The 22,016-nt window shown below is 38.5% G+C and overlaps 1 protein-coding gene across 1 annotated transcript in view; it reads right to left on the reverse strand.

Moving 5' to 3' along the window:
- MTR (5-methyltetrahydrofolate-homocysteine methyltransferase) overlaps nucleotides 1-22,016 on the reverse strand; it is a 127,435-nt gene that overhangs the window by 55,565 nt on the left and 49,854 nt on the right. The window contains exons 14-17 of the mRNA XM_043962581.1: nucleotides 16,533-16,645; nucleotides 13,701-13,841; nucleotides 8,945-9,130; nucleotides 4,582-4,761 (exon numbers count right to left, since the gene is read on the reverse strand). Coding sequence (XP_043818516.1) covers nucleotides 4,582-4,761; nucleotides 8,945-9,130; nucleotides 13,701-13,841; nucleotides 16,533-16,645 — 620 coding nt within the window. The remainder of the gene's footprint in view (nucleotides 1-4,581; nucleotides 4,762-8,944; nucleotides 9,131-13,700; nucleotides 13,842-16,532; nucleotides 16,646-22,016) is intronic.

The following is a 22,016-nucleotide window of genomic DNA, read 5'->3' on the forward strand; positions in this document are numbered from 1 at the left end:
AAGTCTTAGAGTGGAGGCAGCTAGGTGGCGCAGTGGATAAAGCACCGACCCTGGATTCAGGAGGACCTGAGTTCAAATCCGGCTTTGGACACTTGACACTTACTAGCTGTGTGACCCTGGGCAAGTCACTTAACTCTCATTGCCCTGCAAAAAAACCCGCAAAAACAACAAAAACAAACAAACAAACAAACAAGTCTTAGAGTAGCCTACATTAGAGGTTAGGTATCCTGCCCAGGGTCACACAGTTGGTGTCAGAGGTGGGATTTCAACCTAGGTCTTCTTGGCTTTGAAACCAGCTCTCTATTTATTATACTAAGTTGCCTCTCAGAAAAGAAAATTTACCACTCATAATTTAGTTTCTTAGGGCAACAAAAAAACCAATGATAGCTCTACCAAAAACATTCCATGTTTCCAAACAACTTTTTCTTACTGAACTGTATACTCCCTCATGGCGTGGAGCACATCCATCATGTTGCGCAGGAACCATGATAAACATGATGCATAAATTTTTTAAGTTTCTAATTTTTTTTTTTAAAGTTGCCAAAAGACCGGAGGCTAATTAGAAAGTTCATTACACACTTATATGAACACATAATAAAACAGGTGACAAAAAGAAGGTTCACAAATTCTAAAGTGATAACTCATCAACAACTTGCCATGAGACAGTAAACTGGTGAATTATGGGTAGACCCTATCCTCTTGCCACAATCAATTCCTGCCCAAAAAATGTCACCACACATTATCAGCTGCTTTGCCTTTTTTCAACCCCTGAAGGGACTACTGCATAATCAAGAAAAATTAGATCTACTGTACTTAGGTGACAATTACTGATGCTGCAGCAGAGGGGATTACAGAACCCTTAAAGAAATTAATATTTAGCATTTTACACTTATAAAAAAATAGAGAAATACCATTCCCAAATCTCTAAGTAAAATGTTTACTTAAACAAAAGGTCTGGCTTTCTTTTTGCTATCCTTATTTAATGCTATTCTGACATGAAAGTAAGATGTGAACCAAAAGAGATTTTTTTTCAGATGCGAACCCCTATTTAGCAGGAAATGTTACAAAAGGTAAGGCAAGTTTTTCCTGTATTTATCAGAAAGCCTGTATCTTTGTAACCCAGTTCATTCTTTATTCTCATTCAATCTGATATAGCCATAAGAGAGGCAGCAGCAAAGAAATTTCTCTTGATTTAAAAAAAAAATCAACAAATCTGAGATGATTTCTAGCTTCAATAAAAGAACAGGATAGAAAATAAATGCACAAAAATTATCAGCACTTCTATATACTGCTAAGAAAAATCAGGAGTAAATGACAGAAAGTGAAATTCCATTCAAAATAAATAACTACAAAAGGTATAAAATATCTGAATTAACCTACAAAGGCAAACTCAATAATATAACTAAAAAATTCAGCAGAAGCTTGAACAATTACTCATTGTTCATGGTTAAGCCACACCAATATAATAAAAATGATACTTTATCTAAATTAATTGTCAGATTTATTTTACATCAACCAAGCTACCAATGAGTTACAGAACTAGCTAAAATAAAATTCACTTTTGGAGAAATAAAAACATCTATAATTTCAAGAGAAATGACAAAAAAATTAGTAACAAAGCAAATCTAGCCTTATCAAGTTCTCAAACTACGTTATAAAGCAGTCACCACTGGGCATTGATTAAAAGAATAGGAAAGAAGATGAGTGGACTGAGGTACCACCTCACACCTATCAGATTGCCTAATATGACAAAAAAGGAAAATAATAAATGTTGGAGAAGCTGTGGAAAAATTGGAACACTGATGCATTGTTGGTAGAGTTGTGAACTGATATAATGATTCTGGGGAGCAATTTGTAACTGTGCCCAAAGGGCTATGGGACTGTGCATACTCTTTGACCCAGTAGTACCAATGCTGGGTCTATATCCCAAAGAGATCATGGAAAGGGGGAAAAATATGTACAAAGATGTGTACAAAAATATTTAAAGCAGCTCTCTTTGTGCAGCTCTCTTTGTGGTGGCAAAGAATTGGAAATCGAAAGAATGCCCATCAACTAGGGAATGGCTGAACAAGTTGTGCTTTATGAATGTACTGGAATACTACTGTGCTGTAAGAAATGATAATCAGGAAGATTTCAGGAAACCTTGGAAAGACTTAAGTGAACTGATGCTTAGTGAAGTGAGCAGAACCAGGAGAACATTGTACAAAGTAACAGCAACACTGTGTGATGATCAACTATGATAGACTTGCCTCTTCTCAGCAGTGCAATGACTCAAGACAATTTCAAAGAACTCATGATGGAAAATGTTCTCCACAGCCAGAAAAAAGAACTGTGGATTCTGAATGCAGACTGAACCATACTGTTTCTACTTTTTGGTTATTGGGGTTTTTTTCCACTTTTTTGAAGTTTTTCCCTTTTGTTCTGATTCTTCCTTCACAACATGACTAATGCAGAAATGTGTATAATGTGATTGTACATATATAGCTTATATCAGATTGCTTTATGTCTTGGGGGTAGGAGAAAAATTTGGAACTAAAAATCTTATGAAAACAAATGTTGAAAACTATTTTTACAAGTTAACTGGACAATAATAAAATGCTTTTATGATAAAAAAAAAAAAAGATGAGTGGAACAAACAAACTGACTCGGTCAAGTCAATATGCAAGACCCAAAAGGAAATTAATTCATAAATTCAATGTTTGATAAAAATTAAGAACACAAACTATTGGAGAAAGAATTCCCTGCTTGACAAGAATGGCTGAACAAGTTGGCCTTCTAGTCTACTGTACTTGTGTGGGTATGGAGGTACTGGGGCAGTAATTGCTTTAAACCAAAAAGGATGAGCAACCTGTTTATGCATTTCTGAGATAAAATGTCCTTTTTTCCCATAGGTTATGCCTTTCTTTCATATGGATGGACAGGAATGACTATATCACTTCTACATTCAGCAAAACTCCTCTGTGGAATCATCTCTCAATCAAATGTGGAGGTAAAATGAGGATAAGAAACTCAACCACGTGGACCCTATCTGAACACTCGATTCTACTTCACACAAGTTTCCAAGGGAGATAAAATTTCCCAAATCAAGCTGGCCCACTGGATTTCCTTACAATTTTCTGACAACTGAGGTGTGGGTATTGCGCTTCCCAGACTGACAATGCTTCTGCTAAAAGGCCTCTCTTAAGACCATGTTACTTGAGAAAGGTTTTTGCTGCACCACATTTTGGGAACACTGCCTCCTTTAATTAGTGTCAGTTTAATTATCCTAATGTGATGGCATATTTGAAGGGCATTACAGCTTCATAAAAAAAGACTTCTGTGAGAATTCCAGCAGAGTGAAGGAAAACCCCTGCTGATCCCAAGGAGGTACATATGTTTATAAGCCTCTAGTAGGATGCCAAACACTTGGTGATGGGTTAATAATTTTCCTCAGTGTTTTGTCACAGAATGACTGAGTTGGAAAAGACCCCAGAAGCCACTTCATCCAACCAAGATATAAACAAGATTCTCTTCTACAACATATTTGGCAAGTGGTCAGTCATTTTTTCTGTGAAAACATCTAGTGATAAGAAACTCCATCCTTCTGAAGGTATTCGAATTTAGTATATTTCTAATCATTAACAAGCTTCTCCTTACATAAACTGAAAAATCAACCTTTTTGCAACTTTGAATAATTGCTCCTAGTTCTGCCCCACTTGGGGACCATGCTGAACAAGATCCTGGCACATACTAGACACTTAACAAATGTTTGTTGATTTATTAAGGTTTCTTTCACATGATAACCCTTGAAGTGCATCTGTAGAGCTATTATGTTCCTCCTAAACTTCTACTTCTGTCTTCACATAAGAGACAAACATAAAATTAGGACCAAAACAAAAGATGACCGACCCAAGAGCGACAGAAGAGCAGAGTGAAGAGAGATGAACTGGGAGTCAGGACCCAAATCTGATCTTGCTTCTGCCTCTTATTATACATTTAGCCTTGGGTGAGTCACTTTGCTCATATGGAAAGTGGGAACTTGAACAATATGAGCTCTACGGTCACCTTCAGTTCTAGATTTATGAGCCTTTGACTCCACTCCATAGCAATAGACCTTCTTCTTCTTCTACAACCTGAGCCAAGGAAGCTCTTCTCAGAGAAGCTAATACTTTCCAAAGGAGTAGGGGGGCAGCTAAGCACGGTAAGCAATGGGGAAGCCAGAAAACTACACAAGTCAGCACTCTACAGGGCAGCATCTTTATTTAATTTGGAGTGCTATTAACCACTGGTGTCAAACTCAAACAGAAAGGGATCCCTACAGACCATAAATTAACTTAGAAAACCACAAATTTACATTGTCAATGTTGTATTATTTTGTTAAACATTTTTCGATTATATTCTAAAGTAATCCAATGCGGGTGCCTCAAGAGTTTGACATGTCTGCTAAAAACTTTCAGAATACATCAACACTCTGATGTATGTTTCCCCACCCTATCCATCTTTTTCTTCAATAGATATCTTTTATTTCCAAATATATCCTCTCATACTTGGAAAGATGTTCCTGGTAACAAAGAATAAAAAAGAGAAAATTCCACAGCTTACCTTGATGGTTTTAGTGGCATTGATAAAGTTAACAGCATACAAATTGTGCTCTTCCATTCCTGTCCCAATGGTAAGGATATTGGGGTCAAAGATGATGTCATTTGGGTTAAATCCCACTTTTTTAACAAGAAGATGGTAGGCTCGAGTACATACTTCAATTTTGTTGTTGGTTTCTGTAGCCTGAGGCAAGGAATCAGTCAGGAAAGAAAGGAAAGAAGAAAAGAAAGGTACAAAATTTAATTGGTAATGGATTGTCAAATATTGCTACAAAACAACAGGTTCTCTAACTCAGGAAAGCATGCAGAGATGTCAATATGCATGTGAGTAGTTGAGCTTCTTAGAATCCTGCCAAGCAGGACAGAAATCTGAACAAATTAATAAGGAGGAAGGGTGGGTTTAAAGACCAGTTTGTATCACTGTTCTGACAACAGTTATTTTGCTTCTGTTTTAAAAAACAACAACAACAAAAATCCCACACACACACCCCACATACACACTCACACAAATGAGAGCAATGAGTTTTCATGTGGTTGCAGGTTTTTTCAAACATGCCAAAACTCAAATATAGAAATATGTACTGCCCTTCAGAGAAGTTACTTTGGAAGCCCTCCCCTCTTCTTCAATTATACTATAATTGTATTTGTCTTCAGAACTTATATGCCATAAAAGTTATTCTGAATTTGAACACCAACAAAAAAGAAAAACAAAAAAACTTGCATTTCTGCATACATAAAACAAAACAAGATGGATTATAGAAGAGACAGCTGATCTGTATTTTGTACAGTCTGCTTTTCCTTTTAAAGATTTAATAGATTGTCATGTAACTTTCACAGCTGTGCTGCTTGTCTCTGATTCTTTCCGGCCTTTTGTTCTTTCTGTGCAACTAAAAATGTTTCAATGACCCCTTCTTTTTTTTCCTTTTTCTGACTATCCTATTCCTAGTACTGTTTAATCCCTCCCACTCCACCCCAAAATTGGAAGAAAAAGAAAAAGAAAAATTTCTTCTAATAAATATTTATAGTAAAGCAAAAGAAAATGCCACATTTGCCATATCCAGAAAGATATGCCCTGGCATCCTCAATGCCTTAGACCTCTCTGTCAAGAGGCTGGTAACATGCTTTATCATCAGTCCTCTAGAATCATGATCGATTATTGCTTGGATTACACTTCTAAAGTCTCTCAGAGTTTTTCTTCTCTATAATGTTGTTCATGTATAAACTGTTCTCCTGGATCTTCACTAACTTCTCTGCATCAATTCATACAAGTCTTCTCAGGTTTCTCTGAACCCACCTCTTGTTATCTCTTACAGTATAATACTATTCTACTGAATTTTTAACAATCTGTTCAGCCATGCCTTCCTTATTTTCCAGTTCTTTGCTATAACACAAAAAGCTGTTATAAATATTATTATACTTGAGTCCTTTTCTTCTTTCTTTGATCCCTTTGGGGTATGACAGTACCATTTCTTCATAGTGATCTCTCTCCCTCTCTCTCTCTCTCAAAGAGCAAGAGCATTTATGGAGTTTGTTTGTAGTCAGGAGAGAAGGAAGCAAATGAGAGATGCTAGGAATGTAGAAACAACAGGGGTTGGCAATGGAGTGGATATGAGAGGTGAGAGATGGTGAGGAGTTGAGGATGACACCTAAGTCTTGAGTCTGGGGAACTGGGAGGATGGTGATGCCTCTGACAGCAATAAGTTTGCAAGGAGAGAAGTTTGGGGGGAAAAAGAAAATAAGTTCAATTTGGGACCTGTTTTAAGTTTAATATGTCTATAGAATATCTATTTTGAGATGTCCAAAAGGCAGTTAGAGATAAGAACTGGAGGTTAGCAGAGAGGTTAGAACTGGATTAGGAAATCTGAGCATCAGCAGTATAGAGATTATATTTATATCTATGGGAGCTGATGAGATCACCAAATGAAACAGTATAGAAGAAAAAGCACCAAGGTAGAGGCCTGGGGGGAATAACTATGATTGGCAGGCATGACCTGGAGAAAGATCCAGCAAAAGAGACTGAAAACCAGTGACCAGGTAGCAACATAACAGATACTGAGGTAGTGAGGACAATGTGACCCAATAATGAAACAGGAGAATGTTTCCCACCTCTTAGCAGAGAGGTGATATCCTACAGGAACAGAATGAGCCCTATGCTACCAGATGTAGCCAGGGTGTTAGATTATTTTGTTGAACTGTACTTCTTGGTTACATGAGAAGGTTCTACTGGAGGGTAAGGGGCAAGGGTTGGTCATCAGGCACATTAGGTGATGAGACAGTGATGTTTTTTAAAAGGGGATAGCAATAAATAAAAACAGGTTTTTGGTGGAGGTAGTTTATATTTTGTTTTCAAGCTAACCAATTAGCTTGGAGAACTTCCAGATAAGATTTTGAACTATATCAGTAGAGTCCAATTCATCAGTCTTTGCTAAAGAAATGTTCAAAAGTACACTGAAACGCTTCTAGTTAAATACTAGCATTTCTTTTCCTTTACTAGCTCACTCCCAATAACTAATCCCCGCTGGTCTACTTTTCCGAAGATTTCCCCTTCTCCAGTTTCCAGTTAAACATATAAGAAATGCTGAAAGCCCTTAGGAATTCATTCCCTTGGTGAGGCCCACACATAGCCAACATGAAGAGAAGGTCCCTAAGGAAGAGAAGAGGGGAATGTCATTCATTCTTCAAACAGGTTCATAGAAGGTCACTGATGAGGTCAAAACTTGGGCCTCTCCAACAAAACTGGCCAAATTCAATAGTCACCATAAGGACCATTACCATCAAAAGACATAACCCTCTTTCCAGTAACTAAGCATGTGAATATTAAATATTTTGGCGTGCTCACAGGAATAGACTGTTTTTCATGATGTCTATAGTACCAAGAACTTTGAAAATAGAATTTTTAAAAATATATACATACACACACACATATATACAAATATATTTGTAGACATATACATCAGGAACAAATAACTGGAAATCAAGTGGTCTCCTATCAACTCAAGAATGGCTGAACAAATTATAAGAGTGCAATAAAATATTACTGCATCAAAGAAACCTAAAAAGATGTATATGCAGTGACAGAGTGAAGTAAGCAGAATTATGGTAATAAATGTATACACTGACTACAATAATGTAAAGGAAAACAATTTTGAAAGAATTAAAAATTCTGATCCATGCAATAACCAATCAGGTTTTAAGAAGACTAATGATGAAAAACACCTTCCATCTCTTGGCATCAAAATGATGGACTAGAGGTGCAGAATGAGATGTTTTTAGATATGCCAAATATTTGAATTAGTTTTCTTTGACTATATTTATTTATTTATATAAGGGAGAGCTGTTGTTGTTTTTCTGCTTGGAGGGGAGGGAGAGTGAATGAGGCTGGAGGGAAAAAAGGAAAGGGCATGATATATATGAGAGGGCAAAAGAAATTCAAAAGGGATTATAGATGAATTGGGAAGTATTGCTACTTTCATGTCAAATTTAATAGAGATTTTAAAAAACAAACTGTACATTAATAGAGATGCATGATCTTGTAGATATCTCTTTTTCTCCTTTGCATTTGGAACTTTCACATTTGTTGATGTTTTGTCAAGTTCATATTAAAATAATGAGTTTTTAAGATATTAATAATTTTTTAAATAAAAAAAATACGGTTATGTTCTCTACTGAAGTGGAGGGCTAGAGATATGGAATGCTACTTAGAATATCAGACTGGAAGGGGAGTAGGTGGAAACCGCGAAGGGGGAGTTAAGACACTGTGATGAGCCAGTGATGCTTTTTAAAAGAGTACAGTATTAAAAACAGGTGTTTCCTGGGACAGCTAGGTGGCACAATGGATAGAGCACCGGCCCTGGAGTCAGGAGTACCTGAGTTCAAATCCTGACTCAGACACTTAACACTTCCTAGCTGTGTGACCCTGGACAAGTCACTTAACCCCAATTGCCTCACCGCCCCCCACCCAAAAACAAAACAAAAAAAAACCCAGGTGTTTCCTGGGGAAGGGGATCTGTAATAGTTCCTTTTTTTTTTAAACCCACCAACTGGCTTGGAAATTTTCCAGGCAGGCTCTCTAGGATGGCAGATAAGGTGTCTTAAAAGTTTTGGAACATCTTAGATCAATTAGTTTTGCTGAAAACTGTTTTTTCGTCTCTTTTTTTATTCTCAAGGAAATAGAGGAGGGAAGAATGCATTAGGAAATATAGGTGAAGTGAGAACACTAGATGGCAATAAAAATTATTTTTAAAAGTGTTTTAAAGAAAAGAAAATGAAGTTTCAGGGGATGTGTCTGACACTATGGTGAAAGGTTTCAAATAATGAACAGGTGCATAAAAACCAGGAAAAAAGAAGGAATTGAAGAAATCACTTACTTGACCCACTTCATCAAATGCCATGACTACCACAGCAGCCCCATACTTTTTGATCTTTCTAGCCTTCTCCAGGAAGTCATCTTCACCTTCCTTCAGACTAATGCTGTTGACAATACACTTCCCCTGGCAGCATTTTAACCCAGCCTCTATCACAGCAAAGTTTGAAGAATCAATACACAATGGTACCTGCAATTAGAACAGGAAAAGATGGGGAAGGAGTACAAGTTATTAATTCCTCCTCTGTTTTTCAAATATCTCTTTTTGGGGCAGCTAGGTGGCACAGTAGATAAAGCACCAGCCCTGGATTCAAGAGGACCTGAGTTCAAATCCTGACTCAGACACTTGACACTTAATAGCTGTGTGACCCTGGGCCAAGTCACTTAACCCTCATTGCTCCACCAAAAAAAGATTCAAATATCTCTTTTGTCTTTATTTTGGGTTTATTTGTTGACATTCTCTTCTTTCAAAATATGCATATTCGGGGCAGTTAGATGGCGCAGTGGATAGAGCACCAGCCCTGGAGTCAGGAGTACCTGAGTTCAAATCCGACCTCAGACACTTAACACTCACTAGCTGTGTGACCCTGGGCGAGTCACTTAACCCCAATTGCCTCACTAAAAAAAAAATGCATATTCAGTTCATTTATCTTCTGTTCTATTTCATCAAAGATATTTTTAGAGACATAATATTTCTCCTAGGAAATGCTTTAGCTGCATGCCAGAATTTGGGGTATGTTGTTTCATAATTATCATTTTCTTTCACATAATTATTAATCATTTCTATGATATTCTTTGACCCACTCATTACTTAGGATTTCATTAAATCTACATTTAGGTCTGTGTCTTTTGTTTGTGGTCCTTAAACTGATTACTATATTTATTACATTATGATCTGTAAAGAATGTGTTTAATATTTATTTCCACTTCTTTATTTTATTTATTTATTTGCAATTTCTCTGTGCCCTAATACAAGGTCACTTTTTATAAAAGTTCCATGTGGTGCTGAGAAATACATATATTATTTAGCAGTCTAATTTAGAAAATGCCCTACGTCTTTCAGCTCTAGTTTCTCCCATAATTTGTTCAAACTGTTTCCCTTTTGTTAATCTTTTTGCTAGGTTTGTCCAAAACTGCAAGGATATTAAAGTTTCCTATTATTGTATTACTGTCTGTCTTCTTTTAAGTCAATTAATTTTTCCTTTATGAAGTTAAATGCCATGGCATTTAGAACATACAAGTTTGATATTGATTTCTTGGTATGACTCTTGCTCCGGCCCTGTTTTTTTCTATTGTTATCTCATTCTTATTCATTCTGGCAGAAAAGGGAAAAGGTAGTTTATATCATAGAAATCATGGACTCAGAAATGAAAAGAAAACCTCATTCTATTCCTTTGCAGAGTTGGGAGGTCCACAGGCATGATACACCACAAATGTTTTCAGACTTCTCTTGATTTCCCCCTCTACTTCCCTTTTTTCTTCCTTAGTTTCTTTCTTTCTTTCTTAAATATATTATTTGTCATATAGGATAACTCTCTGGGAAGGGGAAGGGGGCAGGGAAGAGGATAATAGGAGCAATTCTGGTGATATACAAAAGATAGCAACAAAAATTTAATTCAAAAATACTTAGGGGCAGGCTTTGGTCACCAATGGGGCATAAGCTACAGCCAATTTTCCAAAGTCCCAAAAATACACTTTTGACCCAGGCAACACCATAGTAAAATTAAAACAGCAGCACAGAAGGCAAGAGTCTGAAATATTTGGAGCACTTAGTTGATCCTCAAGCATGGAAAAGGGTTAAGCTAATATCTGAGAAAGGAACCAATGAGTTCCTTTCCCTGGCTTTGGTATCAGCTTACCCAGTTCAAGTGCCTCAATGCCAATGTAACTATCTTAATATAGGATTTAGGCATCTCAAAATCAGACACTGTTCTGTCTTCGGGATTAATGTGTAGCTTCATGCCCTTCAGAAGATATCTCCTAGCCAAAGTATTCAAATCTGAGCTCCCACATTCCTGACTTGAAATAACCCCAGCTTTGGCATCCAAAGGAAAAAGTGAATGTAGCTTACAGCATCTGGGTAAAAGGCTAACCTAGGTCTGAATGGAAGCAAACAAAAAATGAAAACATTATATTCCTCTTTGATTCTGACTTAATGTTCTCTTTCTCAGCAACTCATGCCCTAGACTCAGGGAAAAAAAAAAAGTTTAATAAATAACAAGCCAAGAAAAACCCCTCAAATGATCATCTTTAAAGGGGAGAAAAATTTTAAGATTAAAAAGGCCACTAGAAAGAAGGGCAGCCAGGATGATGCAGCAAACTCCATGACTTGAGAGAAAATGACCCAGCCCCTTGGTTTTAATTCCCTAATACCTGAACTGTCCTATATTTAGCTATTGCTATACTTATCAGCACCTCCACCAGAGGGCAGCAAAGGAAAGGGAACAAGGAGTAAGTTACATCCGTGATTCCTTTGTTTCTTTCCACTCTGGTTTTTTTTTTTTTTAAACGTTTGGGCAAGAGAGAGTTGAAATTAATGGCAAAAATGCCATTTCTTAAATGTATGGGTTTTTGGGTTTTTCCATTTTGTTTTCTGAAACTCAGTCTCCCTATTTCATCCAGGCTGGAAGTGCAGCAGGCTACAGCCCAAACTCAATGCTGATCAGCCGAGAAGCTTTGACCAGGCCTATTTATAATTGAGGATGAATCACTTGGGCAGCACAGTGGGTTCCCGACTGCCAGGAGCTCACCACACTGGTGCTGGACACCCCATCAGCTTTAGCCCACTGCAGCACAGAACTCCCCAACTCAATCAGTTCACCGGTCTGAGCCTCCCCAGTAACAGCAGCTATAGGCACACATCACAACATCAGGTCATGGATTTCTGAAATGAATACGGAGCCAGGTATGCCAGAGAGCTACTTGGCAGGAAGGTCATGTCCTTAAAACTGTACAGCTTTTGCTTTTAATATTGCAGGAAGTTGGGTCATAGAACTCTCCTGGAGGAAGCAAGATAATATAAAAGCTAGTATTTACATAACACTTTAAGGTTTTACAATGCACTTCACAAGTATTTTTTCATTTGATTCTCACAACAACCCTGAGAGGTAGCTGCTCTTATTATCTCCAATTTATAGGTGAGGAAACAGAAATAGACAACGGTTGAATGACTTGGCCAGGGGCACACAGCTAGAAAGTGTCTGAGGCCAAATTTGAACTAAGGTTTCCTTGATGCAAGGTCCAGCACTTTCCGCTGAGCCACCTAATTGCCTATATAACATGCATAAAGTATTCTGCAAAGTTTAAAGGATTATACAAAGTCAGGTGCTGCTGCTGTTATTATAAATGGGTATGTTACCTTCTTCCCTACATTGTAGAAGTGGGGAGTGAGGGGTATGGGACCCCATGTCCATTGTCAATTCCAGCCAATGTATTGGTTCATTTTACTGACCTGCTCCCTCCACCCTTTTTAAAAATCTTTGCTATATAGGATGGCTCACAAGGGAAGAGGGAGAGACATTTACAAACGTCAAGTAGAAACAAAATTCATAGGGGGCAGCTAGGTGGCGCAGTGGGATAAAGCACCGGCCCTGGATTCAGGTGAGTTCAAATCTGACCTCAGACACTTGAAACAAAATTCATTAATAAGAATTTTAAGTGGATTTTTTTTTTTTAACTATTGGAACTCTGAAGTCAAGGCTTGAGTACAACTTGATCACCCTGTCAAAGACATCCTCTTAGCACCAGTGGCAGTAAATACTTACTACAACTTTTGGGAAAAGTTCGGTGAGAAGCACAAATGAAGGACGAAGTAACAGGAACATCAGAGCTCAAAAAGCTTGAAGCTGCACTATGATTTCTGGGATACCCTGTATTTGACAAAACCTAAATAAAAACTTGTATTCCCATCTGTAAAGTGATGTCATTTATTCTTAAAATACTAGCCAGTTTGGGAGGGGAGAACCTCAGGAAAAATCCCCTCTCCTCGTCAGCTTATCCACCTTTAACAAAAACAGAAAACTGTGGGAGATATGGGGAGGGAATGAGGTCAGACAATATTATTTTAATCCTTAATTATGTTTTAATTTGACTAGCTTCTATGACCCTCTCTCCTCCCTTGCTCAAAGGATCAAATAAGTCCTTTTATATTTGTTTTAGGAGAGAGAAAAGACTAAGTAGCAACAGCATTGAATAGCTAAAGATTTCATGCTGAGCTGGTGAGGTACCTCTTACAGATCTAAGAGATGCAGAATGAGCCCATCCTTCATGTCCATTTATGGAAATTTGGGGAGAAGTTAAGAATAGTATTCAGCCTTTTGGATACTTGCTGGGCCCAGAAAGCCACTCTTCAGGGATTGGAGTAACAGACAGAACACTGCACTTAGAGTCAGAATCCTACTTCAAACATTTGTTAGCTGTGTGATCCTAGGCAAGTCACTTGACCACTCTGCGACTCAATTTTCTCATCTGTAAAACTCAATGACCTGACAAGGTTCCTTTGGAAGATAAAACAAGAAAATGTGTACAAAGTATTTTGTGAACCTTAAGAAACTACCCTAAATATTGGTGGTGGTGGTGGTGGTGGTTGTTATTAATTCAGGAGGTTCAAGGCAAGAAACAGCAAAGATACTTGTTCCAAGGGCAATGTAATTTAAAAACTCTGGCGAGAAACAAATTCATGACCTGTGGTATTAAGAGGGTACCTGAACAAGCTGAAACTAGTGTAATGACAATAACACTGTGATTAAATTAAGCAGCACCTTGGCAATATCAGGTTCAGAAGCAATGAAGTTACAAAATCTGGTCATAGCACTGGGGCCATCCAACATCCCGTCGTCCATGTTAATATCCAAAACCTGAGCTCCCATCTCCACTTGGGCTTTAGCCACACTCAAAGCTTCCTATAGGAGGAACAAAGGAGACAAATTATGACCCTTACCAGAGACCAGCAGAAAGGACCACATTTACTTATCTCTTATTATACCATGATTATTCAGGTTAAAAAGTAAAAAACCACAATTCACTGTGCTAATGATATCTTAAAGTCCCAAAGGGAACTCTGAATCAGTCTCACTAGCATTCAAATACATCTTCCATGTTACCAGTATTCTTCCAGTCTCCCAAACTAGAAATAAGAACCATTCAGTGACAGATTGAGACTTACAGTCCTTCTCTTGCCTTTTCCTCTTATATGATCTGTCACCAAATCCTATTGATTTTTCCTTAAAAGATACCGCCCAATTTGAAACTTTTTTTTCTAACCAGAAGGCTTCCATGTTTGTCCAAGATTTCTCTACTTCACGAAATATCTTTAAAGCCTGCCTAAACCCAGGGTCTTCTCAGGAATCTCTTTAGCCGTCAGACTAATCTTCCTAAAATAGCACTTGCATCATGCCATACCCTATACTCAAGAATCCATAATGTCTCTTTATTATTTGTCTGGCACATCAAAACCAAACTGTTCTGTCTAGTTTTCGGGCCCACAATAATTGGATCCCAGCCTAACGGTACAATCTAAATTCCCCATTACTCTCACAAAATGCTACTTCCGTACCCAGCAAGTTTGTCTCGTCACAAATTCTTCACATATATCAAATTCATTCCTCTTTCTATGCCCTTGCTCAGTGTTCCCTTTGTCTAAGAAGCAGGTTCCCTTCAGTCATCAAAATATTTCTTGTACTTGAAGGACAAATTTGTATACCATCTTCTTCATTAAGTCTTTTCCATTTACTACCGCTACCCTATATTAATCTTTCCCTTCTCTGAAGGTCTACTGCACTAAAAAGAGAACACCTATATTTACATCTTAAGAAATTTTCAAGTTTTTTCTTATGCATATTTGATTGGACCATAGGCTGTATGTCTTTTGAAAATGTCTATGATGCAGTATCAACAACACTGTGTGTTGATCAACTGTGATAGACTTGATTCTTCTCAGCAATACAATGGTGCAAGATAGTTCCAAAGGACTCATGATGGAAAATGCTCTCCAAATCCAGGAAAAAAAAAACAAACTGTTGAATCTGGATGCAGATGGAACCATACTATTTCTATTGTTTTTGTTGTTTTTTGAGGTTTTTCCTTTTTGCTCTGATTCTTCTTTCATTACATGACTAATGCAGAAATATGTTTAATAGAACTGTACATATATAACCTATATCAGATTACTTGCTGTCTTGGAGAGGAGGGAGGGAGGGGAAGGATGGAGAAAAATTTGAAACTAGAAATCTTATAAAAACAAATGTTGAAAATTTAAAAAAAAAAAAAAAGAAAATGTGATGGGGACAGCTAGGTGGCACAGTGGATAAAGCACTGGCCCTGGATTCAGGAGGACCTGAGTTCAAATCCAGATTCAGACACATGACACTTACTAGCTATGTGACCCTGGGCAAGTCACTTAACCCTCATTGCCCCGCAAGAAAAAAACAAAAACAAAACTGTGATGTAGGAGGTACTCAATACAAATGAGTTGACTGATGGATATAGTAGAGTCATGTGTGTGTGTGTGTGTGTGAGAGAGAGAGAGAGAGAATGTGTGTCTTTATCAGTCTTTATGGTATGAAAAAAGGAGATGATATCAGACATTCTAGAATGGAAATTACAGTAGGGTTTTTCCTAACCCTAAGACCAAATGGAAATTTACAGTAGTTATTGGGGGCAGAGAAGGAATAAGGACCTTTCATTTGTATTGCAAAAATAACTTCAATCATTACAAAAAGAATGGCTTCAAAGAATTACAATCCAAAGTCTTAAAGAAAGAAGAGTGATATTATACAATTTAGGCATTTTAGGAAGATAACTGGTGTATCACGTGGGATGAATTGGAGTTGGAGAGAATGAAAGCAGGGAGATCAATTAGGAGGCATTACAATAACATAGGCTTGAAGTAATGAGAGCTTGAACCAGTGGAGGGGCAGGGAGAATGGAAAGGAAAAATAAACAGAATAGCAAAACTCTTAATGTTGAATCTCATCAGTTTAGATTATATTTTTAAGCTTCAGTTTCACATGATTTTAACCTTAATAGCATTCGCAACAAAAACTGAAAAAAATAATCAATGAAAACATGGAGCAAATGTCAAAATAATGATTGTCCTTCACTTTCCAGCTCTCTTTTCCATACTCTTAAAAAGAAAAAGGGCCTGGATTCAGGAAGACCTGAGTTCAAATCCGGCCTCAGACACTTGGCACTTACTAGCTGTGTGACCCTGGGCAAGTCACTTAACCCCCATTGCCCAACAACAACCCAAAAAAAAAAAAAAAGGAAAAGGGGAGAAACCCCAAATGGAGGGTACTTCTCCATTCGTCCCCTCCCCTTCCCAAAGCAGGAAAATAAAGAAAAGATGGATCTGCCTCATAATGCCTCCCCCTAATTCTTGAATGTGGAGCTTTTGCTGAATAGCAATGGAAACTTCAATTTTTCTTGAGACTTAATCCATAAATTCCCCTTCAAGTTCAAAAGTGAGCCCAGTTCATCATCTTCTCACATTTATTCAGCAATGTAACTAATAATATTAATAGTGGCTGATTAATTTACATGCTGTCTAGCAAAAGAAATGGCATGTGCCTCAGTGATCTTATTAGGATGCTCACTTCATAGTTTCCTGCCATGATAAGTTTAGCAAACTTCTTTGATCCTGCAACATTACAGCGTTCTCCAATGTTAACAAAGTTGGTGTATGGTCCAATCTTGAAGGGCTCTAGTCCTAGAAGGGAGAAGCATTTTGAAATATTTATGAAAACACATGAAGAAAATGCGCGAAGTAGGTGAGAATAAAAACAAACACACTCACAAGAGAGAAGTACCCCTGCTCCTTAGCCCACACTTCAATGTGCTATCTGCCTTTGCACAAATGGTTTCCCATACCTGGGATGCTTTCCCTCCACACTTCTACCTTTTGGGAATCCCTAGCTACACTAAGGTGCAGAAACTTCCTTACACAAAGCCTTCTTAGTGCTTTCCCTTCCCTGAAATTACTGTCTGTTTACTATGTATATATTTTGTATTTACTTATCTGAGTACATCTTATTTTACACTAGTAGAATATAAGTTTCTTAAGGGCTGGGCTGTCTTTGTCTCTCAGAACCTAGCACAGTGCCAGGTACATCTGGAGGTGCTAAATCAATTACTGCTGAACTGGACTCAGTCGCAAAGGAGGCCATGGGGTCATCTTCTCCTGGTTGCTATATACAGATGTAAAAAGCACAGTCTGAAGACAAAGGTTTCTCTGAGTCTTTTTCAAAACCCATTCTTAACTATGAGACATATGGAAGACCCATAACCAACTACCCCATGAAAACTACAGATCCTGAGGAAACATGGCGACAGACTGATTAATTCATAAATCTTCCCAACAACTAAAAACTGGAAACCAAATGGACGAAGAGATTTTGCATCTCATTCTGCTAATAAGATAAGCCCTGAGGTAAAACTTAGGGCTATGCCTAAGACATCTCAGAACCTATGGGGAAAGAATACACGACTCATTTCCTACTTGTTCTTGGCACACTGTCCAGTAGGAAAAATATGTGGACCAGGCATTCAGAGAAGACCTTCTCTATTCTAACTCAGCTCCATAACTATTCAATGGGGATAATAATATCTTCCCAATCTAACTCACAGAGCAACTGGGTGATAAAATAGGAAAATACTTTAGAAAAAGTCCAATGCATGATACAAATTAAAGTCTTGTTATGGTAATTACCATAGGGGAATTTCTGGCTCTACCTTTTAACAGCGAATTATTAAGTGCCAACAATGTCTCAGTAGGAGAAGCATATGAGCATAAAATTTAAATCTGTAACGACCCTTAAGGATCATCTAATCTCAGCTCTTCCATTTTGTAAATGAGGAAACTAAGGCACAAGGTGAGGAGACTTGTCTAAGGTCACATAGCTAATAAACTGCAAAGCTGGTACTGAATTTAGGTCCTTCAGACACAACTCCAGTCTTCTTTCCACTGTTCAGGACACCAAATGGTCCTTTTTTTTCCTCCCCAAAGGCCTGGTAGTACAGGAGATAGAGAAGAGGAAATGAGTATAAGGACAAGAGTACAACTGCCAGGTGTCTTTTGTCTCACCTCCTAAATTCAGGTAAGGAAAATGACGGACAAAAACAAGCTCATCTCCTCCTGCTTCTGACTCGCTATCTTACCTTCCTTGTAAGATTTCCTCCTGGATTCTGCCCCTCCTCCAGGAGACTCCTAGTTGTTCCTGACCCTTTGACTGACCTCAAAATTGCAGGAAAGGCGAGTGAGGATGCCAAAACTTAAATTGTAAAGAATTCCTAAGTGATTCCCCCTAAAAGCATTTCCTACACAGTGCTTCTAATCTATTATGAATGTGATGGAACTGGATACGAAAACAGCCTGTCTTGCTCATGATTTACAAAAGAGCAAGATGGGAGAGACTGCCTGAGATTTCATTTTTTAATCTCTTCAGAGTCATTCTGAAAGCAATTAGAAATAACACATTAAGCTGAAATTGGAGCCAAAGGGTTCCCTCATTTTTATATATAAACTCTTAAAATAATGGTGTATAGAAAATATCATGGCACGTTGTGTGGGGCAGGCTAAGTGGCTCGGCAAATGGAGTGCCAGGCTGAGAGTCAGGCAGACCTAGGTTTAAATCCTGCCTCAGACACTTACTTAAGCTCTGTTTGCCTCAGTTTTCTCATCTATAAAATGGGGATAATAATAGCACCTACCTCCTAAGGTTGTTGTGAGAAGCAGATGAGATAACTGTAAAGCACTGAGCACAGCGCCTGGCACAGTGCCTGATTATATAAACATTAGTTATTATTATTAATGGTGTATAGAGAATATCATGACATACTGTGTTGGCAGCTAGGTGGCACAATGGATAAAGCACCAGGCTGGGAGTCACTGGGTTCTGTTAAAAAAAATTTTCCTAAATTAAATAAAATGTATGTTGTTTTATTTCTCAGTTGTTTCAGTGATGTCTGACTCTTTGTGACTCCATGTGGAGTTTTCTTGGCAAAGACCCTAGAGTGGTTTGCCATTTTCTTTTCCAGCTCATTTTACAGATAAGGAAACTGAGGCAAACTGGGTTAAGTGACTTGCCTAGGGTCACACAGCCAGTGTCTGCGGTTGGATTGGAACCCACTAAGACAAGTCTTCCTGACCACAGACTGGCCACACTATCCACTGTGCCACCTGGCTTCCTTAAATAAAGTGAATAATCTAAATAAATAGTTCACTCCCTATTCCACAACCAGCAGACAGGACAACTTAATATATAGCCCCTAATTAAGACCAGCATTTCATTTTAAGGTCATTCAGACAAAACACCAGTCATCCTGGATTACTGTATGCTCCCTTGTCCCTTAGCCTTTTGGGAGCATGAAGAAGCAAAGGACTGCTCTGAGGAAGCATGGCTTTTCTGTCCCATGGCAATCAGAGGCCAACTCTTCATTTTCCATCAGTGGCCCTGCTTTGGTTTCTACTCTACAAGTACCACGCCTCCCCACCTCCCATAAGATGACCATCTGAAATCTCATCTCCATACAGACTGACTCAACCTTTGGTACTCAACAGCTCCCAAGCCAATACATGCTGATGCCACCCTGTCCTCTCCCCAGCTTTCTTCTGTGCGGGGTCTTCACTCCTTAGATTTCAAGCTCCTTGGTCTTTTTGTATCTCCAACATTCACCACAGTGCCTGGCACAGAGTAGGCACTTAATAAATGTTTACTGAATTGAAGGTAGCACATTGGATAGAGCAATTGCACTGGAGTCAAGAAGGCCTGAGCTCAAATCTGACCTCATACAAGCTGTGTAACCCCTGGGAGAGCCACTTAACATCTGTCTGTTTCAATATCCTCAACTGTAAATGGGGATAATAATAGGACCTACCTCCCAGGGTTGTCGTGAGGATCAAATGAGTTAGCATTTGTAAAGTGCTTAGCCCATTGCCAAGCACATAGCAGTCATTTAATAAATGCTTTTTTCCTTCCATTTCAAACTGACTTCCCCTTTTCCTGCCTACTCAACATTTGCACAGATGAAAAAGTAGATGTAAGTTCTGCCATCGTGTAGATTTTATTTCACTTGAATTAAGGTAACATAAAAAGCCAACCTGTCTCAATTTAGAAAGATTTTCAAATTGTTAATGTTAATGTTACGGTAATGTCAAAAATGAAATCATCTCACTTTGGAGAGATTTCTAAATTGGTTTAAGTTTTTAAATTGTTTAAATTGCTAATTGTTAGTGATAAGTGCAGGACTTCCTCAGTTATGCTGTATTTGTGATTTCTTGCTTCTACTTCATGTAGACAGCATTCTGCTCAAGCAGATCTTCTGAAAAGTGAAATATTGTTGGATCCAGGACTAGATTTTAAAATTTTTCTACTTCTATGCAGTTCATATGATCTGGTCATGTCTCTTATTTTAGTTTCTTTTTTTTTTTTTCTCAAACTCATCCTTGAAAAGTCCTTATGTAAGAAAATGGTAAAAAAAAAAAAATCCCTAGGAAGATACATCTGCTCATAATTAAGTTAGTCATCGATAGCTACCTCTTCTCTCTTGAACATTCTTGTGTGGGGAGAAGATACTGCAGTATCTTGCCACCTGTCTCTAATTCCATAGCTACACTGCAGTGGTTTGTCTGATTCAGCCCCGGATCACCCTGAAACTGCCTCCCAAGAGGCAGCAGCCAGACTGGTATGGGGAATGGAGGGGGAAGGAGAAGAGAAGCACTGGTCTTGGAATCAGATTACTAGGTTAAAATCCCCTTTTCGATTACAGGATTTTTAAACATTTTAAAATTTTATCTGGGGCAGCTAGGTGGCATAGTGGATAAAGCACTGGCCTTGGATTCAGGAGGACCTGAGTTCAAATCCGGCCTCAGACACTTGACATTTACTAGCTGTGTGACCCTGGGCAAGTCACTTAACCCCCATTGCCCCACAAAAAACCAAAAAACCAAAATTTTATCTGACAAAGTAAGGCAAGAAACTAAAACATCACAAATTAGTGAGATTTTTAAATGAAGATCTACCATTTATTAATAATGGGTGTTTCCTTGAACCTTGGTTTACTTGTTTACCAACCAATCTACACAAACTAAGCTTTTCCTATGTGTACATATGGCATACGCAGATAGAACTCTGGCCCTGGGATCAGGGAGACCTGAGTTCAAGTGCCATCTCTGACTCTCCTGGCTGTATGGCTCTGGGCAAGTCTCTGGCAAGACTTCTCAGGGCTGGGGCAGCTAGGTGGCGCAGTGGATAGAGCACCGGCCCTGGAGTCAGGAGTACCTGAGTTCAAATCCAGCCTCAGACACTTAACACTTACTAGCTGTGTGACCCTGGGCAAGTCACTTAACCCTAATTGCCTCACTTTAAAAAAAAAAAAGACTTCTCAGGGCTCTGGGCCACTCTTCAAGATGATAAGTTTTAGAGAAGATGCCAACCTGCTTTGGTAAAGTGGTAGGTGGAGTGTCCTTTTTCTGGGAGTTCCCTGGCTCAATGAAATCCCAGGTCCAGTCCCTTATCCCTTATCCCTATGTGCCAGATCTTGTGCCAGATCCTGTGAGTTACTGGGGAGATGAAGACCACCAATGAAACAGTCCCTGCATGCAAGGACTTTTTACCTTTTATCAAATGCATCCAAATATCAAATTCTAGCCTCATTAAATAACACTTGTATTACTTCCAACATCACAGAACTGCTGCGATAAAAGCAGTTGCTGACCTTTAACGGGCTAGACATAAGTACAGGATCACAGACGGGAACTGAGAGATCACCTAATACAATACCCCCTTATTAAAGATAAGGAGACTGATGTCCAGAGAGGTTAAGGTCACACAATCAGCAAACAGTAGAGCTGAACCTCAGAATCAGACCCTCTGACCCCAAAATCAGTGCTCTTTCTAAGCAGCAGCCATATTGCCTCGACAAGCAATTCTTATCACTTCTTTCCCCAAAGGACAGGGAACTGATGAGCTTAAGGACCTTGATGGATTAGGACACCAAGTAACTTGAATCTGGACCACAATTTGGAGGTAGGCCATGAGCACCCGGCACTGGTCAGTCTGAAGTCTTGCACTTGGGCTGAA

This window comes from Dromiciops gliroides, chromosome 4 (genome assembly GCF_019393635.1).
Source record: "Dromiciops gliroides isolate mDroGli1 chromosome 4, mDroGli1.pri, whole genome shotgun sequence".
Taxonomy (NCBI): Eukaryota; Metazoa; Chordata; class Mammalia; order Microbiotheria; family Microbiotheriidae; genus Dromiciops; species Dromiciops gliroides.